Raw genomic sequence first — 27686 nt, forward strand, 5'->3', positions numbered from 1 at the left:
CTAATAGGATTTCAAGTTGGTGAACCTCTGTGAAGAAAATTACTTCCTTTCTTAATAAAACTCAGACCCAGATGGGGTAGCATTTCTGAGTAAGAAGATAATTGAACACAAGGATCTAACCCTCTTTTTCTAATACCATATCCTATCTGAAATGCCACACCTGGACTTAAAGAGAGAGAGAAAGATGCTTGGCACACAGCATATTTTGATGATTTTTATATTCTTTGGTAATCTATGGGGTGATATTGAGAACTGACCTCAGTGCCTCTTCCTTAGAAAGCAGTGTAATGAGGGAACAGATGAAATGGAAATTGCTCAGTCGTGTCTGACTCTGCCATCTCAGGGACTATACTGTCCATGGAACTCTCCAGGCCAGAATACTGGAGTGGGTAGCCTTTCCTTTCTCCAGGGGATCTTCCCAACCCAGGGAAGATCTAACCCAGGTTTCCCGCATGTTGGAGATAATTCTGTGCTGTTTAGAAGTAAGGGTGAGCCCTGGAATATTCAGGGGTCTTTCCACATGGAACCACTTTTGTTGTTTTGGGTCAACAGCATTTGAAATCAATGCCTAGGGGAGAGACTTCCCTGGTGGTCCAGTGGCTAAGACTCCACCCTCCCAGTGCAGGGGGCCCGGGTTTGATCCCTGGTCAGGGAACTAGATCCCACATGCTGCAATGAAGATTTCGCATGCTGTAACTAAAAAAATCTCACATACGACAAGGAAGATCAAAGATCCCTCGTGCTACAACTAAGACCAGGCACAGCCAAATAAATAAATACTAAAAAGAAATGCATAGGATTCTTTTTTTAAAAAAAGGCCCTGGGGAGTTAAGCTCAAATGTGGCTTTCCCAGTAGAAATCCAGTGAGCAGGGTGGCAGAGAAAAGCCATTCACCAGCTAGGAAGTTGGGTAGCCACATGGTATACCGAAAGCCAGATGTAAAAAAAATTGGCCCCACGGCCTAGTAACTTCACCAGGCACAAAGAAGAAATTATGCAGAGATGAAATTCCCCTGCTGGCAGTGACTCTATCCCAGCTTCTTCCTCATTCCCTGTCAGCTTCTGGATTATTTAACTGATGTCTTAGAGCAACCAGCTCTCCAGCTAAAATCTGAGGATTCTAACAACATGTGTGTGCTGTGAGAGTTGCCAAGGAGAATCTCCTTACAATTCGGAGACAAGTAACAAGCCCGAGCGGAGAAGGCACTGGCGACCCACTCCAGTACTCTTGCCTGGAAAATCCCATGGACGGAGGAGCCTGGTGGGCTACAGTCCATGGGGTAGCTAAGAGTTGGACATGACTGAGCGACTTCACTTTTCACTTTCATGCATTGGAGAAGGAAATGGCAACCCACTCCAGTGTTATTGCCTGGAGAATCCCAGGGACAGGGGAGCCTGGTGGGCTGCCATCTATGGGGTCGCACAGAGTTGGACATGACTGAAGCGACTTAGCAGCAGCAGCAACAAGCCTGAGTAGATGTCACCTTTTTCAATGTGTGTGCTTGGTGAGTCGCTAAGTCATGTCCAACTCTTTTGTAACCCCATGGACTGCCCACTAGAGTCCTCTGTCTATGGAATTTTCCAGGCAAGAATACTGGAGTGGGTTGCCATTTTCTACTCCAAGGGATCTTCCTGACCCAGGGATCGAACCCGTGTCTCTCATGTCTCCAGCATTGGCAGGTGGATTCTTTACCACTGTGCAACCTGGGAAGCTCCACCTTTCTTAAGTTTGGATATAAAGAGAAGGAGAGGGAAAAAAAAAAACAAACCCAAACCCTAATAGTTTGGTGAAAGAAAAGATCCTGCATCTAAAAAAGCATAACTTAGCGTTTAGAGTGGAGAAGGCGATGGCACCCCACTCCAGTACTCTCGCCTGGAAAATCCCATGGACAGAGGGGCCTGGTAGGCTGCAGTCCATGGGGTCGCTAAGAGTCAGACACGACTGAGCGACTTCACTTTCCCTTTTCACTTTCATGCATTGGAGAAGGAAATGGCGATCCACTCCGGTATTCTTGCCTGGAGAATCCCAGGGACAGAGGAGCCTAGTGGGCTGCCATCTATGGGGTCGCACAGAGTCGGACACGACTGAAGCGACTTAGCAGCAGCAGCAGCAGCAGCAGCAGTGTTTAGAGGATAGGAAAATATCCAAGCTTTGGAAAGGATTTATTATAGCAAGCCAAGTTAAATTCTGATATCCATTAACTTTGTATTTTTAGCAAACCTCTAGAAAAAATAAACTGTTTTACAAACAAAAGATTAGGGACATCCTGGCAGTCCAGTGGTTAAGACCTGGGGATCGAACCCACATCTCTTGCATCTCTTGCATTGGCAGGCAGATTCTTAACCACTGAGCCACCAGAGAAGCCCATTGTGTTCAACCCATGCTATTATATCCGAAATTTCATTTGAAGCAGATGCTTTTCTAGGAGGGCATACGTGACTAGATTTAACACGAGGTGAAAAACCTGACCAGATCAATAACAGTAGTGGAATAAATTGAAAAGTTCTCAAAGAATTCTCTCTCCAGAAGTTTCTAGATCTAGATGGTTTGCAGGTAGTTATTTGAAACTTGTAAAGAACAGATTTCATTTAGAACTTCAAAGATAAATAGGAATTTTTAAAGCTACCTAAAAATAGATTATCTATGAATGACAACCAGGCTGAGAGCAAGTTTCTTATCAGCCATGGGACAGTGGGACAGTAGCTTTAAAATGGTGGAAGAAAGCTGTTCATACATTTAAAAAAAATGAAGGGAGTACATTATTCACAGAATCTAACTGAAAGAATCACTAAAGGATATACTTCAGCTAGAAGAAAATAAAAACCAAAAGAAAAGATGCAACTAAAAAGTAAGAAGAAATAGATAAACTATGTTGATAAATTTAATTACGACTGGAAAAAAGAATTTTTTTAAAGAAAAAATTCTTTTTTTTTCCTAGAAAAAATTCTTGAATTAAATTTATAAACAGTTATACAAAAGACAGTGGGAAGGAAAGAGTTCAGTAGCTCTTGTGTCTTCTTCCTTCCTCAGGAGAGAAATAGCAAGTAAGTTTAGAGTTTGTTGGAAAAATATAAATAGGTGTATTGGAAGTTATAGAAATACAATATATAGCTCTTAAACTAGCAGAGGGATAAAAAGAATTTTAAAAAGTTTACCAAACTGAAGGCAGGGAAGGAGAAAAAAGAAAAAACACAGGGTTATTAACAACACAAAGTGATAAAAACAATTCCAAGTATATGCGTAAGAACAAGTACAAATAGTCTATGAAAATCTCGGGCTGTGGGATTGAACTAAAATGCAGCTGTATTCTACTTGTAAGAGTCATGTCTAAAGAAGAATGACATGGGAAGATTTAAAATGAAGAAATAGAAAAAGATATTCTGGAAAAATACTAGCTAAGAAATCTGGCGTCGGAATAGTACTGTCGGAAAAAATAGAATTTCAAGGACAATGCATTAGTAGAGATAAAAGGAGCACTCTGGTAACTTGGGAATCCTTCCCTGCTCCTGATTTCCTTGCTTTGTGAAGGGAACACGTCTGGGTAGCACTCCTGGCTCTCTCCACCCTCTTGGTAGGTAAATGTGCAGTAAGAACTTGATGTAGGTAGCTGTATCCTTTTCGCTTTTCCTCTTGAAGCTGTCTGCCCTTGGGGCAATCCTCTGCTCCCTGTATTGTAGCCCCACCTGAGCAGACCCCAGGAGAGGGGGTTTATCCCTGCCCCGCACTGTCTGTGACTGGTGGATAACTCTGGGGTTTAGTTTAAACATCCATTTCAGCTTCACGCTAAGCTACTGTGCTTCCTCTTCACCTTTATCAGTACCAAAGGAGTCATTTTCATTTCCAACTGCCTTGCTTTTTTTTTGGCTATGCTGTGTGGCGTGTGGGATCTTAGATCTCTAACCTGAGCCCTTTGCAACGGGAGTGCGGAGTCTTAACCACTGAACTACCAGCAAAGTCCCCAGCTGCCTTACTTTTAATTTCATTTTTTTTCTTTTCTGATTTTGTTCATAACTTGGGCCAGGAAAGATGCTCTTTACTGGACCCCTCAGAGGCCTCAGCCTACATGATAATCAAAAGAACAGTCCACCTGGAAAGTCTAACAGTCATGAACTTGTACTTAGTAACATAGTCTTGAGTTTAAAGAGGCAAATGATAGGAATGTGAGTAGACAAATCCTCAGCTACAGTTGGAGATTTCAGGAACACCTCTTAGATATCAATGGACCAAGCAGACACAAAAATTATGAGGATATAGATTTGAACAACACAGTTAACAAATTTGATCTTCTAACATACATTCCTGATACATTCTTGAACTCAACAAAAGAAAAAAAAAGACACATTCTTTTCAAGCTCACTTGGACATGAAAAAACAGTCCATGAATCAAGTTAGCAAATGTCAAATAATAAATATCATATCTGGGGGCTTCTCTTGTGGCTCAGCTGGTAAAGAATCTGCTTGTGATGCGGGAGACGTGGGTTCGATCCCTGGATTGGGAATATCACCAATCCAGAGAGAAGGGAATGGCTACGCACTCCAGCACTCTGGCCTAGAGAATTCCATAGACTGTATAGACCATGAGGTTGCAAAGAGTTGGACACAACCGAGTGACTTTCTAATTAATGTAATAGGTTATATGCCCAGAATATACAAAAATTAAATTAGAAGTCAGCAATTAAAATACTGAAAGATAAAACTTGTACACTTGGAATGGTAAAAAAAATAAAAAACAAAGAAAACCCTTTTAAATAACTCATGTGCTGAAGGGGAAATCACAAAAGAACTGACAAAATATTTAGAACTAAGTGACAGTGAAAATACCACCTATCAATGTGTGGGATGCAGCTAAAGTGGTACTTAGGGAGAGATGCATAGTTTTAAATGCATTTGTAAAAAAGAAGAAAGGTTCAGTGTGTAAGCATGCAGGTTGGGATGTTAGAAAAAGAATGTTGTTCAGTTGCTAAGTTGTATCCCACTCTTTGTGATCCCATCGACTGCAGCATGCCAGGCTCCCCTATCCTCCGCTATCTATAGAGTCGGTAATGCTATCTATTTCATCCTCTGCCTCCCCTTTCTCCTTTTGCCTTCAATCTTTCCCAGCATCAGGGTCTTTTCCAGTGAGTCAGCTCTTGGCATCAGGTGCCCAAAATATTGGAGCCTTAGCTTCAGCATCAGTCCCTCTAATGAAAATTCAGAGTTGACTTCCTTTAGGATTGACTGGTTTGATCTCCATGCAGTCCAAGCAACTCTCAAGAGTCATCTCCAGCACCACAATTTGAAAGCAACAGTTATTTGGTGCTCAGCCTTCTTTATGGTCCAACTCTCACATCCATACATGACTACTGGAAAAAAACAACCATAGCTTTGACTCTACGGACCTTTGTCAGCAAAGTGTTGTCTCTGCTTTTTAATACACTATCTAGGTTTGTCATAGCTTTAGGCAAAGCAGAAACCAAAGAAAATAGAAGGAAAGAAAAAAGGCAAGCATAAGCTAGTGAAGTAGAAAGCAAAAAAAAAAAAAAAAGAATAGAGATAGTAAACAAATTAAAAGCTATCTCTTTGAAAAGATTAATAAACTAAACCCCCAGCAAGGGCTGATAATGAAAACAGAAAAGATACCAAGAGAAACTATTTCTGCAATGAAGGAAGGGTTACAACTACAAATAGAAATGAAGTCTTAAGAGAACACCAAAAACAACTTTATATTAATGCATTTGATGGATGATTTTATAGAATAAAACATAGATTACCAAATTGACTCGGTGAAGAGTAGACAACCTTAACATTCACCGTTAAAGAACCTAACTGGTAGCCAACAGTACCCTCCAAATGAAAAAGAGCAGGCCCAGAGATTTCACAGATAGATTCTAGCAAATCTTTATGGGACAGAAAATTCTTATGGTATACAAACTATTTCAAAGGATGAGATGCTTCCTATTTTTTGAGGTTTGATATTAAAACTTGACAAGGGAAGCACAAGAAAATAAAATAGGCCAGTGTTGCTACTGAATATAGGTATGAAACTCTAAATGAAATATCAACAAGTTAAATTCAGGAGGATATGAAAAAAAATAATACAGCATAAGCAAGTGGAGTTTTACCCAGGAAATGAAAAGATAGCTCAACAGAAATGTAATCCACCAGGTTAACAGATTAAAAACCATATGATGATCTGAGCAGATGCAGAAAAGCATTCGGTGGAATTCAACACTTTCATAATGTGCTGAATGAATCAGGGGAATGGGCTAAATTTAGAATCTTATGGTGAATCTCTTTATAAAGCAACTCGCATCCCATTTATATTTTGAGTAAGTCCAGATTTTCAAATATTAGGTTTTCTTTTCTTAAGGTTTAATTGCATGTCAGACCCGAATATATCCAGGAGCTCTGCCCACTTCTTCTGGAGAACACAAAAAACCCAGCAAGAAGCAAAAAAATAATGTTGAATTTGAAGGTGACTATTTGCATTTCCTGGGTTTCAATTGCAGTCAGCTGTACCCAGCAGATTCTTTGAGTATCCATTTCCCATGGGGTCCCTAAGTAGGATTCTGTTTTCCCATTTTAGTCAGGGGCACCCAATGCCTGGGTCGGGTGGCATGAGGCAGGTCTGACCCAGGGGTGACATGAATCAGGTACCTGCTTTGTGGCCTGTTGTGACCTCAGCTACCTTCCTCATTGACTCCATTTCTGTGGACTCTCCTTTCTCATCCTCATCCATGTCGTGAAAGGTGATCTTCACCTCTTCTCATCTTTTGAACGTGTGTAGGTCCAAAGTGAAGACGGTGCACGAGCGGATTCCCTTGGCCGGACTGAGCAAGTTGCCCAGTGTCCCTCAGATCGCAAAGGTAAAAGCTGGCACCAAGAGGAGGTGGCTTCCTCTTTTAGGCCGGGTCTTGGGGGTACAGGCTTGTCCTGGGTAGGCTCTGCCCTTGGGAAGGAGGAGCCACTGTCCTCTTGGAGCCTTGACTGTATGCATGGGGTGGGGGAGCTGTTGGTGGATACCCCCAAATCCCTACTCCACCTCATTCTCGCTGCTGAGGCTGCTCAGGGAACAGGCTGCTCTTATCCCAGGTTCTTACACCAAGTTCACAGCTAGTTCAGGAGACCAGAGAAATGTAGAGACAGGCCTGGATATGGAGAGTATGGTGGGGCTTCAGAGGAGGATGGAGGGGAGGGGGCAGCTGGGAGCCTTACAGCAGAGGATGGTTGGGGTTGAGGGATGGTCAGGCTGTTGATCCAGACAGAGAAGCCCTTCAGGTAAGGAGCCATCAGTGGATGGAGGGGCCCGGGTCCCTTCTCTGGGATGCTGGGAACTGAGTCAGAAACGTGGGGCAAGAAGGATGATCAGCTGCGTTGGGTTGGACCCACACTCTGGGAGCGGGAAGGCCAGGCAGAGCTGTGCTGGATACCTTTGGTGGCCTCACTTCAGTGGGAAACACCAGGAAGGTCTCTTGACTTTCCTGACCACATGCGAGTGACCAGCAGTGCCCAGCATCTGACCCCAGACCCCTGGGCCCTGCAGATCTTGGCCTCATGCTCTTTCCCTTGGTGGGCAGGGCAGCCCAGGTGCGCTCCGTGGACGTGGCCCCTGAGCTGTGTGTTTCTCTCTCCCCGCTCAGGCTTTCTGTGACGACGCAGTGGGGCTGAAATTCAACCCTGTCCTGTACCCCAAGGTGAGGACCTTTTCCTTCCCCCTGACTCAGGCCACTGCCGCTTGGCTTGGATTTGCATGCCTGTGGCTCTGTGGGAAGTTCTGTGCATCTTGGGGGTTTTTGTGGGGTCTCCATGACAAATCTCCATGTCTTCCCCTCTCCCTGCCCACCCCTTCACAAACTGATCTGCTGGAAACCCATCCTCATTCACGCCTGGGTCTCTGGCCCCCATGAATGGGGACAGCAGATGGGTAGCAGTTTCTCCATCTCACCCTGATTGAACCTCCCCAAGGCTGGTGCTGAGCTGGGGAGTGATTCTGCCTCTAGGTGGGAGGCTGCTGCAGACCTGGTCAGCCATGAGCATGGAGTCGGGGAGCAAGCAGAAGGCAGAAGCCCACTAAGAAATACAAAGCCAGACCTCGGCTCCCCGTTGCTGACATTACTGCAGTTCTGAGGCCTCACAAGCTAGGCCTCTTCCGCCGGGCTCTAGTTAATCGACTCGGCTGGTCCTCTGTTAACAGCTTCTTTAGGATTGGCCTGATCTTGACCCCAGTTCTGATGTGGGGGTGTGGGTGAGGAGAAAAACAGTACTCACAAAATGAACTCATAAGCCCATTCAAGAACAACTCGGCGTGAAAGGATCTAAATCACGCATGGACAGTGAATCACTTTAAATCGGTCATTGAGGGTTTCCTTGGTGGTCCGGTGGTTAAGACTTCAAGTTCCCAGTGCAGGGGGCATAGGTTTGATCCGTGGTTAGGGAACTAAGATCGCTCATGCCACACAGCGCTGCCAAAAAATAAAAATACAATTTTTGTTTTAAATGAAAAAATAGTTGGCCATAGGAAGAGACCCAGGGCATTGGCCACTGCTTTGGGCGCCCGCAGGGTGTAGGCAGAGATCGTGCAAAGTGGTTGGTGCTCCTGAGCGTCCACTGTGGGCCAGCTGAGGCTGGCTGCGGCTGGTCAGTCCATTTCCTGAGTCCCGGTTTTGACAACGAGGAACCAGGAGGTGAAACGTCTGGTGGGGGTGTGTGTGAAGAGGGACCTTGTCCTGTCTGGGACACCCCAAACCCCTAGAATCAACACCTCAGATTTTCACGATTGTGCTTGACACTCTATTTGTCCCCACGCGGTGGCAGAGTTAATGGCAGAATCTTCTCCCATGTGGAGAATGTGCCAGAGTCCTTCTCCTCTAAGACAGCTCTTTCACCCCATCCGAGCATCCAAGGCACTTCCCAGTAATATGCTGCGCTCCATCAAACATTTTCTATCACTCAGACTGCCCTCCCTTTTGTAATTAAAGCTGAATTACTGAGGTTTAACCAAACATCAAAACCCCATCATAAAACCCTAACTTAACTACAAATTTGGCAATTTTCGTTGTCAAATCATAGCCACGGATGACTCTCATTTTTGTAGTGTTCTCTCTGTAGCTTGTAAAGCCTCCGGTTCTGGGAATAATGGAAGAGCAGCTGTATTTTCACGTTTTCTAGATTGGAAGGATTGCTTCGTCCGGCTGGGATGTTCATCTGGCTGAGATGTGTGCATGTTTTTACAGTTCACAGAGTTTAGAATGTTCCTTGGAGGCTATCCATGGCTCAGTGCCTCTTCCCGGGCAGGGCAACTGCTCCGAGCCTTTGACTCATCCCAGGCGGGAGTCGGGGGGCGCCGTCTGGGGTCAGGCAGTGCTGATCTTCCAGGTGAAGCTGAGACGTGTCCATTTCATCAGGCAGCTGAGAGCCACAGAGAGAGATGTCAGGTGTGACAGCTGACACGGGTCACGTACTCAAGCCAACAAGTTGTGTCTGGTTTGTTCTTTCCGTAGCATCTCATGTGGTCGAATCCTTCCTTTTTATTGCAGAGAATAGCCACTAAGTCTTCTCTTTCCTAACAATCTGGTCCAGCTCTGATCTTTCTAGAGGGTTTACCTAGATGTTGATGATAATAGCCGCTGAGTGCTCTGCACTTCGTGTGCCCCGTTTCCCTGAATCTTCACAGCCACATGTCTTCATTGAACAGATGAGGAAACTGAAGCCCAAGGAAGTTAAGTGGTTTAATCAAAGCTGCACAGGTAAAGCAGTGGCCTGAAAATTAGAGATTAGTGTTTCTGACTGACTCTTTGAAACACAAGAGACAATTAGATGGAACCAATGGTCAGGGTTTTTTGTTTGTTTTTTCTTTGCATATTGAATTAGGGTATGTTCCTCCTTAGAGATCTCTCATTTTATGGATAAGGGGGATTGAAGTCTGGACGGGAGCAGCGCCTTGCTGAAAATCTCTCTGCTGGACTTCCCTGGTGGTCCAGTGATTAAGAATCTGCCTGCCAGTGCAGGAGACATGGGTTCGATCCCTGATGCAGGAAGATCCCATGTGCTGTAGAGCAGCTAAGCTTGTGTGCCACAGCTACTAAAGACTGTATGCTCTGGAGCCCATGCTCCGCAATAAGAGAAGCTGCTGCAATGAGAAGCCCATGCACTGCAGTTAAGAGTAGCCCCGCTTGCCTCAACTAGAGAATGCCCGTGCACAGCTGTGAAGATCCAGCACAGCCAAATAAAAAAAATTTGCTGATTAGAGGTGAAATTAGAGCTAGCATCATCTTTGATGACTATGGTTTTGGGGTTCCAGCTTCACTTTTACTCCCCAGATAAAAACACTGGGGTCAAGTCAGTTCCCTGTGTTCTGCAGGACTCTCTCTGTGCACAGGCATTGGCTGATAGATCTAGATGGAAATGGAATGGGTGACCCAGAGGTTTCATCACTGGGGGAAGCCCAGGGGCTGAAAGCTAGCTGAGACCTTCGGAGCTGTATCCTGACTGTGTACTTGACTTCATCTCTTCTCTTCCTCCACGTGTGAACATCTCATATCAACTGGGGCCCGTCCTCCACTGAAATGGGTACTTCCCCTTCCACCTGACTCCTCACTCTGCCTCCAGGTTGGTAATCTGATTTCTTCTATTCCCTTGTATTCCAGGCCTCCCAAATGATTGTGTCCTACGACGAGCATGACGTCAACAACACATTCAAATTTGGGGTCATTTACCAGAAAGCCAGGCAGGTAAGCATCATGAATCCATATCCCTCGAGCCTGTGTTTTCTCCCTGGGGATGCTTGTTTTCCCATTCCCCACACACAAGAGCTCCTGGATTATGTTCTTAAACATTGTGAGTACAACCATCCTGTCCACATAAGAATTAGACTGGAGGTGGCAGAGTCTTCAAGGTAGGCTGGTGCTCTCAAAAAGGCTTGCGCATCCTTGAAACAGCGATATAGTTTTTCATTTATGAATTCTAGTTTTTCCTGGCTTACTTCTGCTTGTGTTTAACAATGGGCTGTTGGTCACAAGAAAAATCAGACAGGGTGGAGGGGAATGGATTAGTGAAGGCTGCTTTCTTTCTGCCCACCACTCTCGCTGCTGGGAATTTGCTTTTGCTCCCCAGATGTGAGTAGTGTTCTGGCATTGAGTGTGTGCTCTCTGCCCAGGTCTTTGTTCATTGGTGTCATGTTGGTGGCTTCCAATAAGCCACGATGAAAGTATTCACAACATGGAAATGGGCAAACACCAGAGCTTCTGTTTTTTCTCTCTTTAGAGAGCAAGTTGTTAAAAATTTTTACCAGTACACACTGCTCATCCTTCTCTGTCTCTTGGGGTGCTTCATGTGCTGCTTTGGAGTTAGTTGACCAGAAATGTGTTTCTCAAAGTGTGTTCCATGAGACTCTCGTTGAGCAGTATGGTATTTCTCAAAATGTGATCCGTTAGACCTTAGTTGACCAGAATGGTGTTTCTCAAAGTATGTTCCATGAGACACTAGTCTGGTGAGGTACTCTATGAACAAATGAGTTCCAAGGGGAGTGATCAGTTGTGTGGGAACACTTTAAAGGTTCTGAGAGTTATAACTTTGTTGAACTCAGTATTTCCCATACTCATTTGACCACAAACTTCCCATCTTTACTACCATGAACATTTATTAACATGCTGAGAAGTGGTCAGGATGTTAATACCACTATTTCCTCATCTGTGTTGGATGGGAGAAGGTTCCACATCCATTTCGTCTTTGTATCATCCAAGAGCCTAGCACGGTGACTTTATAGAAATACATTCAATTCTTTGTTATCTGAATGAATGAATGAATAAAGGTTTGGCCCTCCTTATGATAGGTCAATAGTATTTTTCAGTATTACCTCTGTCATCTCTTTTGCATGACAACATCTTTCTCAGCTGGATGATAGCTGACTTCCTTGTCTGAAGATATTAGACCACAAGAGGCATGCGTTTGCTTAAAAACACTCTAATTAATGAAGGCTTGAGGAGCTGAAAGACCAACACAGATGAATCTTATAATGTAAGGGAATTATTCAAGTAGCTGCTCTAATTATTTTCACATATTGCATTTTTATTTTGTACAGCTCTGATAATACAGTCCCACTAATTAAAGTTCTTTGCTTGTGAAATTTACCAAAGCAGATCTCATAAGGTGATTACAGTCCAATGTTCCAGCAGAATTATAATTACTGAACATTAACCATCCACCTCAGAGAAGGAATCTGAGGGAGTCTGCATGTTGTTCGTGTACCTGACGACTGAGGCAAGGAGTGGGCGCAAGGGCAGATAAAAGTCTCTTCTTAAAAAACAGGGATTGTTGTTTTTACATTAGGAGGGATTAATATGAACATTTGTTGTGTGAAAGCCCTATGCTGGCCCTAGGATATAAATAAGCCCCATCTGACTCTCTGTCAGGCACTTTGCTAAGCACTGTGGCGGATACAGCAATGATTAGGAACCCCTCCCTGGAGTGCATGATCAAGCTCAAGGCCAATACAAAAATAAAGACAGTAATCCCAGACAGAGTTGAATCCTGGAGAGAGGTACACACCCCAGAGCATAAGCTAGATTGTTTTTTTTTCAGGAGAAGATGTACATTGCCTGGAAGTGGTTATTCTACTGAACTCTAGCTTCCTGACCTGAGGCAGACAGCATATTGGGCTCGAGTTGTGATAGATCAGGCATTGGGAAACATTTTCTGTAAAGGGCCAGACAGTAAATATTTTAGACTTCTCGGGCGATACTGTTTGTGTTGCAACTATTCAACCCTACCTCTGTAGTACAGAAGGAGCCACAGACAATATTAAATTAATTGGCCTGGCCGTGTTCCAGTAAAACTTTATTTATAAAACAGGCAGCAGGCCTGACTTGGCACCTCGGGACATAGTCTGCTGGCCCCTGCTAGAGAGCATTGTTTCTCAAACTTTAGACATTTACAAACCATATCCAAGATCACATCAGTCTACTCTTCTGTTTTTTTAATTGCACCTATACCGTACTTCCCAGGTGGCTCAGTGGTAAAGAATTCTCCTACCAGTGCAGGAGACGTGGGTTCAATCCCTGGGTCGGGAAGATCCCCTGGAGAAGGAAACGGCAACCCGCTCCAATATTCTTGCCTTTGGAATCCCATGCACAGAGGAGCCTGGCGGGCTATAGTCCATGGGTTCACAAAAGAGCTGGACGTGACTTAGCAACTCAACAACAACCACAGTCTGTGTAACCATTCACCCACTGAGGGGCAGACACCTGGGCTGTTTTCAGTCTGGGGCTATTATGAATAAAGGCACTGCGAACATTTATATACAGTTCTTTATGTGAGCAGAAGTTTTCATTTCTCTGGGATAAATATTTAGGAAGACAATTGCCTGGGTGTGTGGTGATTATATGTTTAGTTTTATAAGAAACTACCAAGCTGTTTTCTAGCATGGTTGTTCTGTTTTACATTCCTACCAGCAATGTGTGAGTGATCCATTTTCTCTACCTCCTTGCCAGCATTTGGTGCTGCTACTATTTCGCGTTTTAGCCATTCCAGTAGACGTGTGGTGAGATCTCATGATGCTTTTAATTTGCACCTCTCTAATGGCTAATGATGGGGCTTCCCTGTTGGCTTAGTGGGTAAGGAATCTTCCTGCAGTGCTGGAGACACGGGTTTGATCTCTGGGTCAGGAAGATCCCCTGGAGGAGGAAATGGCGACTGACTCCAGTATTCTTGCCTGGGAAGTCCCGTGGACAGAGGAGCCTGGCAAGCTACAGTCTGTGGGGTCACAAAGCGCTGGACACACTGAGCGACTAAGCACATTCACAAGCGCAATGGCTAATAACAGTGAACATCCTTTCTCATTTGAACATCATATGTGCCATCTGTGTATCCTCTTGAGTGAAATGACTGTTCATGTCCTTTGACCATTTCCTAATTGGATTTTTTTTTTACTGTTGAGTTTAAAATTTTTAAATAACAGCTTTATTGAGGTATAACTGACATACCATACAATTCACAACAGCATGTGACTTATATCTCAATACAGTGCACAGTTCAGTGGTTTGTAGTATATTCACAGAATTGTGCAGTTATTACCACTAACTACAGAAAAGTTTCATCACGCCTAAAAGAAACTCCATACCTAATAGTCACTCCCATCATCCCCATTCTCTGTAGCTCCTGTCAGCCACGTATCTATTTCTACTATCTCTGTGGATTTGCTGGATATTTCACATAAATGGAATCATAATATGTGGCTTTTGATGTCAGTTCTTTTACTTAGCATAATGCTTTCAAGGTTCATTCATGTTGTGCAATGAATCAGTACTTTATTCTTTTTTCATGGCTGAATTATATCCCATTGTATGGATATACCACATTTTAGCTTCCCTGGTGGCTCAGATGGTTAAGACTCTGCAATGCAGAGAGACACAGATTTGATCCCTGGGTTGGGAAGATCCCCCTGGAGAAGGAAATGCCTACCTACTCCAGTTTTCTTGCCTGGAGAATCCCATGGCCAGAGGAGCCTGGAAGGCCGCAGTCCATGGGGTTGAAAAGAATCAGACACAGCCGAGTGACTATCACTTTCACCACATTTTGTTTATCTGTTTATCAGTTGACGGGCATTGGGGTTGTCTCCACTCTGGGACTATTATGAATAATAATATTATTAACATTTGTATACAAGTTGTTTTTTTTGTATGAACTGTCGTTTTCATGTCTCTTGGGTGTATTCTTAGGAGTGGAATTGCTGGTCATGTGGTAACTTCATGTTTAGCTTTTTGAGTAACTGCCAGACTATTTTCCAAAGAAATGGCACCATTTTACATTCCTACCAGTGATGTATGAGAGTTTTGATTTTTCCATATCCTCACCAACACTTCTTGTTGTCTTTCTTTTTGATTATAGTGTGAAGTGCTGTCTCACTGTGGTTTTGGTTACTATTGAGTTTTGAGAGTTCTTTGTATATTTTCGATACAAATCCTTTGTCAGAAGTCCTATTATGAATTTTTCAGTTTTGGATTGGTTTATGGTATCAAGTCTAAGAACGCTTTCCTTCAGCTTTGTCCTTTTATTTTTTCCTTTGAAACTCAATTTATTTTCTGTACCTACAACACAGTGTTGTTGTAAAGACACAATGATGAAATTATTTTGGAAACTCTCAAGTACTTTAAAAAGTCACGTATTAATATTATCATATAGTGTGCAATGAAATTATGGCTAGCTAGATTGGAAGTTATGTATCCATAGGCTTGGGAAAATGTATTATCCATTAAACTTTGGAAGCTTTTAAAAAATCAAGGTATCTGAATACTGGTCATGCCTTTTTCTTTTTAAAGTGATCAGTGAGCAGTAGCTCTTGTTCAAATAGAAATCTTCCTTAATCACCCCCCAAATCCAGCTCTGCTGAGTGAGTCCCGTTAGTCCTTCCTCCTGAGGATGACAGAGCCACTGGGTGTGACTGTGCAGAATGGGGAAAGGGAGAAAGGGATCAGGTATCCGGACAACCACATTCCCTCCCTTGGTGGCACCAGTAAGCCTTTTTCTTTTTTCCTTAACTCTTGTCCCTGATCCTGTTTCTCTTTCAGACCCTGGAGGAGGAGCTGTTTGGGAACAATGAAGAGAGCCCAGCTTTCAAGGAGTTCTTGGAACTATTAGGGGACACAATCACGCTGCAGGACTTTAAAGGGTGAGTTTTAGCCAAGTGATGGTTCTGGCCACATTGATGAAGCCCTAGAGGAGGGGTGAGAGCTAACAGCTGAGTTTCAGCAGGGAGGGGGCATGTGAGAGTTAACAACACACACAAGCAACATGGGATTACTTTTCAGTAAGTGCTCAACATTCATTGATTGCATCTCTAAGGAATTTGTGGGACAGGTGGTGGTGGTGGTTTAGTTGCTAAGTCATGTCCAACTCTTGCGACCCCATGGACTGTAGTGCACCAGGCTCCTCTGTCCTTGGGATTCTCCAAGCAAGAATACTGGAGTGGGTTGCCATTTCCTTCTCCATGTGGTACAGGGGAGAATCCTGAACGGCAGATGACCTGAATCAAGGCATTGACTTTTGCCCTTGGGATGCATGATGAAATCATTCCACTTGAGACTTGCCTTCCTAATAACAGTTGGCTCAAACTGAGAGTTAAATGAATCCACCTTCCGTTCCAGAGGAGCAGGTCATTCACCTGCTAGGCATTCTGGAAAGAGAGTCCTGTGTAGTTTTTGGGGGGGGGGGTGGGGGTGGGGGGTGGGAAGTGACCATTTTAGATAAAACACAAAAAAATTGGATAATAGAGTTGGTGCAAATACCATAATCCTCTGGCAGGAATCTATGCAACAGCCTGTGGTTCTGTAAGTGGACAGAGAGAATATTGGGGCGATTGCTTTGAAAGCTCAGCCCTTTATTTCCTTTGACAAAGGCAACACTTGGGGAGGGCCTTCAGACCTGGCCAACCTATTCTTTGCTTTGTGGCTGGAGCATGACTAAACCCTCAGATTTCTCCACCTCAACAGCCACCTTAACAGGATTTCCTAACGTGTGAATGCACCTAGCTCCGTGCCTGGCATGGCATAGGTGTTCAGTAATCACTTCCTTCCTCTGCTCCCTTCTCTCCTCTTCTTCTTTCTCCTTTTCCCTTTTCCCCTCTTCCTCTCCCTTCAAGGTCATCACTGCTGTCTAGAGTCAGTCACACATGGGTCAAAATCTCATCTCTGCCACTTATTAGCTCTGTGACTTTGAACAAGAGGTTAAGAGGACTTAATCTCTGCAAACCTCAGTTTCCTTGTCTATAAAAAGGGAGATAAAGATAGCACTGACCCTACAGGCTTGTTGAAGAATTAACATAGATAATGCCCAGGAAGCACTTAAGCCAGTTTCATGCACAGAGTAAGCACTGGATGTCATTATTACTGTTCTTATTATACCACTTTCCATTGGCTCTAAGATGCCATCCTTACAAGATATATCCTGGGACTACCCTGCTGGTCCAGTGGTTAAGATTCTGAGCTTTCACTCCAGGGGGCAAGGGTTGGGGAACTAACATCCTGTATGCTTCAGGGAAAGTGAAAGTCACTCAATCGTGTCCAACTCTTTGCGACCCCATGGACTGTACAGTCAATGGAATTCTCCAGGCCAGAATACTGGAGTGGGTAGCCTTTCCTTTCTCCACGGGATCTTCCCAACCCAGAGATCGAACCCAGGTCTCCCGCATTGCAGGTGCATTCTTTACCAGCTGAACCACAGGGGAAGCCCTTGTGCTTCACAGAGGCTGCACAGAGTGGCCTCCAGAATAAATAAAACATCAAAAATAAAGTATAAGATATATCTGATTTCAGAGATGTTAAAATGTCAGAAAGTGTTAACATCTTACAGTTGATGAGATAAAGTATATTAAAATCACAAAGGACGCTGGCGATCATATAACCCTATCCCTTTATTTTCTGAGGCCTGGAGAAATGAAGTGATGTGCCCAAGGGTGTGTGCTGACTTTGTGGCAGAAGCTGGTCTAGAACCTGTGGAGCTCCTAGCTCCCAGCCTCCCGTGCTTTCCTCCATGTGGGGCTGAGCACATTTCTGGCTTGAATTGCAATGTATGGGGGTTGGGGAGGACTTAATGTCCAGGGTCTATTTTATTTCATTTTCTTAAAGGAACCTGTATCCCACTCCCCTTGCTGAAGAATATGATCACGACCAGCAGCCATGTTTCTATAAAGGAAGAAGGTGCAACTCCTAGAAGCCCACCCAGTTCCTTAGTACTTTTCTTTCCTGCCTGTGAGGAGGTAGCCAGAGAAGGAAGCCCCTTGGATATCTCCCAGCTGGGTGTTGCCATGGCGGGGGAGAGGGGCCTCCACTTCTGGGACTGACTGGGTAGAAGTCAGGCGTCTGTCCCTTCTTGCTGACTCTGGATACTCTAGGCGGGGCTCACCACCATCAGGACGGCTGACTGCCCTTGCTCAGGGCTGTGGACCTGCCCTTGCAGAGAGAAGGGCTTATGTCCAGGCTTGGGGGCCCCTAGCAGCTGGGACAGCATTTGTCTGAAACTGTGGCTGGACCTCCATCTTCCCATGGTGTGGAAGGGACACAGCCGAAGCTAGGAATGGAGGGTCTGCCTTTGTCTTCTAAATAATCATTTATGGTTGGAACACCAGGGCTCATCTGCTCAGATGAGGGTTATCTGCTTTCCCCACATGGTAATCTCTCTGCCCTCAGCTCTTCCATATCTTCCCATTCATTCTCCTGCCCCTATGTCCTTAGGGAAGGTTGTGCCAACTCGCCCACTTCCCTTTTCTCTCTCTCTCCCTGCCGCCACCTGCCTGTTTCCCTGACAGTTTCCGAGGAGGCCTGGACGTGACCCACGGACAGACGGGTGTGGAATCAGTGTACACAATATTCCGGGACAGGGAGATCATGTTCCATGTCTCCACAAAGCTGCCATTTACCGAGGGAGACACCCAGCAGGTAACTGTGTTCAGAATGGCTTTGGGAGCCTGGGGCGTGCGAGGTGAAAACCTGGATTCAGGCTGGTGTCCCCCAGGGCCCGAGGCCCCTCTCCCCATTTTCATAATCCAGAGGCCTGTCTATTCAACTTTGTTTCTCTTATCAAAGCCTGTCCTACTTCACGGTCACACCAAGGCCGCAGGTCAGCAGCCTGCGTGGGAGGTGGGACCGAGTTCTTGGATACCCCTCTGTCACAGCGAGGCCGCAGGTCAGCAGCCTGCGTGGGAGGCGGGACCGAGTTCTTGGATACCCCTCTGTGACTGATGGGGAAGCAGTTAAGACTATTTCCCAGGTGATAGTGGCAGAGTTGGGAGCAAAGCCCAGGTGCCCTGATCATGGAGAGTGGTGATGAAAGAGTACATGATGGGGTCTGCACATGGCAGCTTGGAGCCAGCTCTGCCACCTTAGGGCTTTGTGACCTGGGCAAGCTGGTAACCTCATGGTCTCATTCATCTCATCTGTAAGATGGGGGTTATACCACGAATGTCAGAAGGTAGTGGTGGAGATCACGTAGGGTTCCGATTGTAGGGCTCAGTACAGTGCCTGGCTTGTGGCAGACTTCCTACCTCACAGCTGTTCACTGCCCACTCTTCTGGCTCAGAGATGTAACGCTGGTTACTGCACGAGACACACCCTCACCCCACTACAGCTTTTCTAATCCCACAGCCTCACCTCTCAGTGCACCTGCCGTGGACAGGAATCCAGCCTTTGGCTTGACTGGAAACCCCTGGATGAGACTGCGCTTCACGTGTGTCCCCTCTTCCCCTCTCGTTTGCTGCACAGACAGTTGCATGTCCTCAGGGAGGACCTGGCCTTTTTTTAGTTTTGTTACTTTATTTATTTTTTATTATGTTTTTTCCCAGGTTGTGACTTATTGATTTTTTTTTTAAAGTTCTTTGACAAGCAACATTTTAAAATTTAATGATGTGTAGCTTTGAATTTACTGCTTTAAAATTTTAATGCATTTTTGGTATCTTGGCTAAGAAATATTTGCCTTTTCTCAAGTCATAAAGATATCCTCCCAGTTTTTTTAAAAAGTTATTTTTAATCGGAGGATAGTTGCTTTACAGTGTTTCTGCTGTACAACAACATGAATCAGCCATACGTATACACGTGACCCCTCTCTCAGGGCCTCCCTCCCACCTTCCCCTCTCCGTGCCACCTGTCTAGGTCAGCACAGAGCACCGAGCTGAGCTCCCTGTGCTATACAGAAGCTTCCTGCTAGTTATCGAGTTTATATGTGAGGTAGCATGTGTATGTCAATGCTACTCTCCCAATTTGGCCCACCCTCTCCTTCCCATGCTCGGTCCACAAGTCTACTTTCTACACCTGCATCTCTATTCCTGCCCTGCAAACCGTGTTTTTTTTGTTTTTTTTTTTTTAATTTTTTTAAGAGGAGTTGTTTTGATGGTAAAATAGAGAAATAGTCATTTTGTTTATTTATTTACTTATTTTGGCCATGCTCTGTGGCATGCAGGATCTTAGTTCCCTGACCAGGGATGGCACCCGGGCCCTCGGCAGGGAGAGCCCAGAGTCCTAACCACTGGACCGCCAGGGAATGTCCGACCTACCTTTCTTCCTCCCTGAGCCCTGAAACCAGTAGCTGGTGTCTGCGGTGGCCCCGTTTGCCCCGTCCCACCCTTTGTACCATTTTAGTCTCTAGGCAGATAAGGAAGGAACTTGGGCCTTTCACCAGCTTCGGACTCTGTTGTTTCTGAGCAGGGAACCCAGGAGGGAGCACAGATGTGATATTATAAACAAAGTGCCTGGCTTCTTAGGAAAAAAGGAAATTGGCAAAGGAGACTGTGATTTGGCTCTAAAATAACTACTGAATGTTCCAGAAGCAAACAGGAGTAGGACTCCTTTTGATTCCAAGCTAGGTTTTTGCTGTGTTTTACCTTCAGCTCTGTTCCATCACGGCCCCCTCACCCCTCGCCCCAGCCTAAGACTGAGGGCTGTTCTCTGCCTGTCTTGCTCTCGGTGTCTCCTCTGTTGAGTGGGACGTGCACAGAGCTTGACTCTCAGCAAGGACTGAATGGATATTAATTTTTCATCTGAAGAAACAGGATGCTGTGTGTGGAATAAGTGAGACGATTTGTAAAAGTGCCCTGTGTGGGGCTCAGTATACAGCAGGTGCTCAGTAAGTGGGAAACTCAATGGGAAACATAGTTTGCATGCAGGAGGTGCTTAATAAAGGAACAAAGCTAGATAAGTATCGAGCCAGGATTTGGTATACAGGAGGGCCTCAACATTTGAAATCATGCGTGTGAACAGCCCAGCATGGTTCCTGGCACACAGTAGGTGCTTGGTGATTGAGAGCTCCTGTGACAGCACCTGGCAGAACCTGGGATCCTAAATCGGGGTCAGATTTTTCTCTCCCCCATGACTGCCATCAAGCCAGGTTGTCCATATTTCTCTAAGCCTGGTTCTTCTCCCTCTGGCCCCTCCTTCCCGTGCATCCACATTTCCGTCAAGTGCTCCCTTCTCTCCCAGTCTCCTCTTCCAGGAAGTCTTCTCGGATTACCATTAGGCCTCTGACTTTGCCCCCTTCTCTGCCCCCATAGTATCAGGCACTTCGTGGGTGGTGACTGATTTCAGTTCAGTTCAGTTCGGTTGCTCAGTCGTGTCCAACTCTTTACAACCCCACGAATCACAGCACGCCAGGCCCCCTTGTCTATCGCCAACTCCTGGAGTTTCCTCAAACACATGTCCATCGAGTCGGTGATGCCATCCAGCCATCTCATCCTCTGCCGTCCCCTTCTCCTCCTGCCCCTAAATCGCTTTGTTAGTGCCTTTGTTAGTGTTCTCAGGCAGCTCCACCAGTGTCTGTGTCCCTCTCAGGTCAGTTGTGAGCTCTCTGAGGACAAAACCCAGCCTCACTTTTTAACCATTTTCCCTGAGTCCTGAGTCAGGGCTAACTCTACATGCTGTAGAGCTTGGTCCTGACAACTTAGGCATTTTTCTCATTTTTTTCCTTTTTAGTGGCTTCTAAAGATTGAAAGAAAAAGGTCCCTGGAGTGAGAGGTCTCCGTGTTCCAGGGTTTATGTATAAAGATAGAATAATGAGGAATTTCCTATATAGACCAGTTCTGTTTTCGGGATGTTCTTACTGGCTTAGAATAATGGAAACCTTTTTGTTTAGCTCCAAAGAAAGAGACACATCGGGAACGACATTGTGGCCATCATCTTCCAAGAAGAAAACACACCGTTTGTCCCAGACATGATTGCCTCCAACTTCTTACATGCCTACATTGTCGTGCAGGCCGAGAACCCGGGGACAGAGCCCCCATCCTACAAGGTAAGGAGAAAGTCCCGTTGGAGTAAGGACGTAGAATCAGTAATATCGAGGAACACCAGGGCTTCGTGGCTCCTCAGACCATTCTCCAAAAATGTGATAGATTTCCCATAAATTCTCGGGTTTCTGGGATTTGGGAGCGAGACTCTTGGAGAGCGCCTCCTGAAGTCATCGCATCCATCTTGCTGCCCCTGGGCTTCCCAACCTCTAACTCAGGGGTTGAAGAGCTCCTGTGTCCCTACCTGGAATCTGGTAGTGCCGTTTCCTAGAGCGGGGAACAGCCAGAGAAGAGTGAAAGAGAAAAAGGGGAGAGGACTGTCAGGAAAGGGCAGCGGAAGGAGGGTGGTAACAAATGAAGGGAAGAAAGAAAAAGGAGAGATGTTCATGGTGAGAAGGGTGGAGAGCAGGGGGCCTGGTAGACCCTGGCCCCTGGGTGGGTCCTCTGATTTAGCCATTCTGGGCAAATGATCTCAAGTTGAAGACTCACAGCTGGTTGTGAGCATCTGGGTCTAAGCCTTCTGACGCATTGGCTCAGAATCCTTGGGGATGTAGCTGAGCCTCAGCTGCCCTCACCTTACCCTCTCCTGATGGCTGTGTCGCTAACCCTCCCCTTCGCTTCTCTGTGCGGAATGAGTCCAACTCCCTGGGTAACAGTTTCTCTATATCACAGTGGTGTTGGGATGCCTGGGATCCTAGGGAGATAGACTGGGGCAGAGTTAAAACGTGGATGTTTGACAGTCTTTGAACTCCTTGTAAATAAGGACAAAATGTCGAGTTCACATGCTTCTTTGTGTTTTCTGGGGAGAGGGGCCACAGCTCAAATTCTCAGAGAGCTCCATGCTCTCCCTTACTGTAAGGGAGAGGGAAAAGGAGCCTGGGAAAAGGAAACCGTAGGCCTGAAATGTTTCCTGTGCATGTGTTTATATTTATTTTTGGTTGCACCGAGTCTTTGCTGATGACCTCCTGCTTTCTCTAGTTGCGGCGAGCAGGGGCGACTCTCCGCTGCGATGTTCGGGCTTCTCACTGCAGTGGCTTCTCTTGCTGTGGAGCGCGGCCTGTAGGGCGGGAGGGCTTCAGCAGCCGTGGCACACAGGCTCAGTAGCTGTGGCCTGTGGACTCCACAGCACAGGCTCAAAAGTCGTGGTGCATGGGCTTGGTTGTTCCGCAACATGTGGAATCTTCCCAGACCGAGGATCGCACCCGTCTCCCCTGCTTGGCAGGCGGATTCTTATCCACTGTGCCACCAGGGAGGTCTCTGTTTTCTCTATAGTAGCTGAGGCCAGTGCTGGTCTCTGGGGTTCCTGAGGCCATAGCACCTCCTAGCCATCTTTACACAGTATCAATTTTGCCTGAATATTTTGGGAAAGAAAAATGCTGTTATATAATCATGTTATATAATTTTTATACTAGTACAAACCCAAGTGTATTAAGTACAAAATTCACATCAGCTTTAAAGCCAAATCGGAGGCTTCAGAATAAAACAAAGCCCAGCCCCCCTAACTCTCTCTTGTTGAGAAGAGCTGATTCCTTTACATGCCCACGTTCAATCCTCTTCTGGTGTTGAGCAGTTTTAGCTGAAAAGTTGGAGAAGCCATGGTTTGGGTGTTTCCTTGAGGGCTTTGACTGACATGGGCAGTCACTTCAAACAGTGGCTTGATTAATTTCTCAGTGGAAGTAAGTGTTCTCATTCAGTGCCTGCCATGTCACTTGGAAGTGACATAAAAAATAGTTTCAGGGAAGGGACAGAAGAGGCCGTGAGTGCAGTTCAACCATCGGGATGCTCAGACAGCCACCTGGGTCCTCTAATAGCCAGTGGAGGCCGAGAAGGCGCCTCAGAGATGTGGAAGAGGAGGGCTCCCAGGCCCTGCCAATCAGTCATTATATATACATATGGCTCGTCTACTGGCCGAATGAAGCCTCTTGTAGATGTTTTGTATCTGCTTATAGTTCCTGATAGGAAATGGGGTTCAGCTAACTGGCTCTTCAGTTTCCAAGAGCTTTAGCAGAATGGGAAAATAGAAGACAGAAAAAAAATCAGAGATCCAGGGAAGTACCACCCCACCTCCAGTGGTGATGCTGGAAGTCTTTATAAACCAAGTCTCCCCAGCCACAGTCTCTGGTCCCAGGAAATGCACTGTCCTCAGGGAGAGGGTGAGAACCAGAGCTCATAAGGACAGGGGGGCTGCACATGGAATGTGGGACCTCAGGCTCCACCTGCCAGACAGAACTGAAGCCAGAAGGCAAGACCTGTGAGCTGGGGGCTGGGTCCGGGGAGGGGGCGGGGCAGGCAGGAGGATTAGCCTTTCACTGTGTTCCCCAAAGCTTTGTCTATCCACGCCCCCAGCAGCACTCCAGTAGTGATGGGCAAACTGAGGACATGGTTAGATCCTTCAGGGGGTCCAAGTGTCACCCCTGCGGGCCTAGGGGCTATGGCACAGGAGGCTGAGATTTCCCTGGGGGCTGAGCAGTGCCCCAGGGGCCCCCCTGGGGAGAACAAACAACTGGAAAGAGGAAGGGGTGAAGGACAGAGGTGGAAATAGGCAGGAAAGGTCCCCACACTGAGAAGCTCTGAAATCCGGGGTTTGGTCCTGGCCCTGCCTCTGACTGCTGTGTGACCTGGGGTCGTTCCTTCCCTCTCTGGGTCTCTGTTGTCTTCTGTGTGAAATGAAGAAGTTGGAGTAGTTCTGATACGCTGAGCAGGGGAAGTAGGGGGAGTTGAGAAAGACGGGCGTGTGTGTGGATTAAGAAGTGGTTTGGGGGAACTCTGTAGTATTTTAGGTGTCCTTTATTAGACAGCATGGAAAATATTAAAAGCTTCGAGTGAAAATGGTTACCCCTTCCTGGGCATCTGATCTTGCCGGACACTGTGCTCGGCCCCCGAAAGCAGTCTTCTTGAGTTCTCCCAAGCCAGGAAGGCTTCCATTAGCCCTGTTTCACAGGCAGGCAGATTGAAGCTGAGAGCTTGCGTCTCATAAAGCCTGAAGCCACCAAGCGTGGAGACAGTGGAGCTGGAGTCCTGTTCCTGTCTGACTGTGGTCTTCATCCCAGAGCTGTCAGGGCACATGGGAACGTGGACTCACGACCTGGGGTGTGAGTCCCAGAAACATGAAACATCACATTGGAGTGTGTTTCACATGTGAATTTCATCCTTAACCTGCTAACTTGAAACTCCAGCTGAACCATCATTAGGAGTCCCTCCCCTCCCAGACTCTTCAAGTTCGGCAAAAGCATCAGGAATCTTGTGTGAAGCAGACCACAGGGGTGGGCTGCTATCTGTGTACCTGCTTCCCTTCACTACTGGTCTGTTGCTTGGGCAACCTAGTGGTCCCCTAAGGCTTCCAGGCCACGCTTGGACAGACAGGATCTTAGTAAGCCTGAAGTCCCTGGAGGCTCCCCGCCTCCCTGGCGCATCCTCGTTACCCACAGGCCCATGCGTCCTTCCGCTTTCTAGTCCTGAAGAGTCTCTCCCCAGAGTCACCTGCTGCCTCTCTCCTTCTGAGCCCTGCCCCCACCCCTGCAGGGAGGCCTTGGCTGGATTTAGAAAACCGGAAGGTGAGGTTGTGTTTAGGCAGCTTCTGCTTTCAACTCAACCGTCCCCAGGAAGAGGGAACAACAGAGGCTCGGACGTTTGGCTGGAAAAGGGTCAGGAGATGGAGCATGTGGGGTCGAGAATGGCCGTCAAAGGAAGGCTCCTCTCTCCTTTCCGTGGGCTTGTCTGGCTGGGCGACTGGGGTGGATTTAAGAATGTGTCTTCCCCAGTCAGCACAGACTGCTCTAACGCACGCCTGAGAAGGAGCGGGCACGGGATGGGAAGAAGGGAGAGCAGAGCCTGGCCTCTGGCCTCATCTGCATCAGTAGCCCCTCAGTGGCCTTCCCCTCCCCTCCCCCCAGTTTTGGCTCCACGGGTGGAATTCTTGACTCGTGCCATGGCTGCACAGTGGGTGGTGGAGGGGGAACAGTTCGGCGGCTGGAACCAGCCAGAAATCACGTCAGTCAAACACACACCATTTCCTGACTCGGGGCACTGCAGGGGTGGGGGGTGGGAGTGGCAGCAGCTGCGAGGACAGCCCTGCGCTTGGGGAGAGAAAGTCATATCGACCGGCCCTCTCTGGCTCCCGCCCCTCCAGACCCTGGCAGGACCTTTGCTTGGCCGGGCTCCGAGCTGCCTGCTCACCCCGCCTGGCAGACTCTCTGCATCTGCCCTACTTCACAGGCCCAGGAGGCTGGCGGCGGACCAGCACTGGGCTCACGTTAGCAGCCGCCAGGGGATGGGAGAGGGCAGAGTCTCCAGAGAGGCCTGCAGCCTCTCTGGAGGTGAAACCAGGGCACCTCCGTGCAGAGGTGGAGGAGAGGTGCAGGCGTGGGGCCTGTCCCAGGCCTGGGAGACCCCAGAACACCTCGGTGCCCCCTCTCACCAAGTTCCTGCTCAGCAGGCGGGCCGGAGGTGCACACCCTACCCAGAGCCTGGGGCACCCCCATGCAGAGCACCTTGGTGTCCCCCCACCCCTCATTCCCAGCCTCTCTGTGTCCTCTCTGTAGAGTAGCATCCCAGTCGAATGAGGTAATGAGATAGCATCTCCTGGGCTCTTGTTACTGCCTTAGAATTAGGACTCCCAGCCTGGGCTCTGGTGCTCTGTTAGTTCAAGCCTCACCTAGTCTCACCGATGCTTTGTATCTGAGACCAGGGCTCCTGAACACCAGTCCACCGACAGCACAGAAACTCTTAGGTGCGTTTGAATAGTTACAGACTCCTGGCTTCACCCCAGAGCTGCTGATTCAGTAGGCTCAGGGTGGAGCCCATGCCATTGGTGTTTATTTTTAAACACTTGAAGGGATTTTGAAGTCTGGCTAGGTTTGGGAGTCAGTGTTGTGGGAGAGAGCCCCAGAGCAGGATTGGGAAGCTTTGGATTCTCTGTTCATCTCTGGGGTTCATCTCTGGAGCCTTTGCAGGGTTGGCTCCACAGCTCTGGGCACCTGGTTCCTCATCAGGGATCCAGGGCTGATAATCCTCCCTGTGTCCTCTCTGTAGGGTTAGCATCCCAGTCGAATGAGGTAATGAGATAGCATCTCCTGGGCCCTTGTTACTGCCTTAGAATTAGGGTTCCAGGCTGCTCCTCAACCCTGTCCAGGTGTCTGGCGTCCGGCCTCAGGAATGCAGAGGAGGGCATGTGGATGGCTCTATGCCGTCCAGCCCCGCTTCTAGGAACAGTGACTCCGGTGTGCCAGCGATGGCTCAGGAGGCACCTTACTGTGTTCTCGGAAGGGGCGGAGGGAGAAGGGAAGTAGATCCCCCTGGATCGGGGCTCTGAACACGCGTCATCCTCAGCTGCGTTTCCTCCCTCCTGGCCCACACCACGCCCCTCTGTGTTTCAGGTCTCAGTCACCGCCCGGGAAGACGTGCCCGCCTTCGGCCCACCCCTGCCCAGCCCCCCTGTTTTCCAGAAGGTAAGAAATTCTCCTTTCTGCCCCTCTCATATCTGAGACTCTAGGTTTCCACACCTGAGTGGCAGGGAGTGCAGGGGGCCGAATTGGGGTGGAACTTTCAGGAGCACCTGCAGCAGGGTCAGGGAAATCTCCTCGTGTGGGGTCTCGCCCCACCTCTCCTTGTGCTGCCAGCCTGACCCGCACAGGGTCTTTTGTCAGGCTGTTTGACGCTGGGGTTACCTTTCTGCCAAAAGAAGGGTTTTATGCCATGATCCAGTCCCAGGAGCCCTGGGCACAGATGGCTTGCCGTCATGGAAATGCCACTGTGGGGTGTGAGGGTTGGTTTCCCAGCCCTGGGGAAGCTGGTTTCTGCGCTGGTATCTTAGCAGGTGGGCTTGGGCTGGGCTAGAGACGATGAAGTGTCAGACCTTTGAGGGGCTCTTCCCAGACCCTCTATTCCGCCTACCACTTCCTGTGGCTGAAGCCCCTTGAGCAACAACAGCTATAAGGGTGGGATGTCT

General features: G+C 47.2%; 1 protein-coding gene across 8 annotated transcripts in view; it reads left to right on the forward strand.

Annotated features, from left to right (window-relative positions):
* Positions 1 to 27686, forward strand: part of RAP1GAP2 (RAP1 GTPase activating protein 2) — a 201896-nt gene that overhangs the window by 148574 nt on the left and 25636 nt on the right. For all 8 annotated transcript variants that reach the window (XR_009731268.1, XM_061390696.1, XM_061390694.1 and 5 more), the window contains 7 exons: positions 6767 to 6845; positions 7620 to 7673; positions 10626 to 10709; positions 15543 to 15643; positions 18278 to 18407; positions 21589 to 21744; positions 27115 to 27186. Coding sequence is in view for 7 of the 8 variants with exons in the window: in XM_061390696.1 (XP_061246680.1) it covers positions 6767 to 6845; positions 7620 to 7673; positions 10626 to 10709; positions 15543 to 15643; positions 18278 to 18407; positions 21589 to 21744; positions 27115 to 27186 (676 nt within the window). In the remaining variant the exon portion in view is untranslated. The remainder of the gene's footprint in view (positions 1 to 6766; positions 6846 to 7619; positions 7674 to 10625; positions 10710 to 15542; positions 15644 to 18277; positions 18408 to 21588; positions 21745 to 27114; positions 27187 to 27686) is intronic.

Source organism: Bos javanicus, chromosome 19 (genome assembly GCF_032452875.1).
Source record: "Bos javanicus breed banteng chromosome 19, ARS-OSU_banteng_1.0, whole genome shotgun sequence".
In the NCBI taxonomy this organism is placed as follows: Eukaryota; Metazoa; Chordata; class Mammalia; order Artiodactyla; family Bovidae; genus Bos; species Bos javanicus.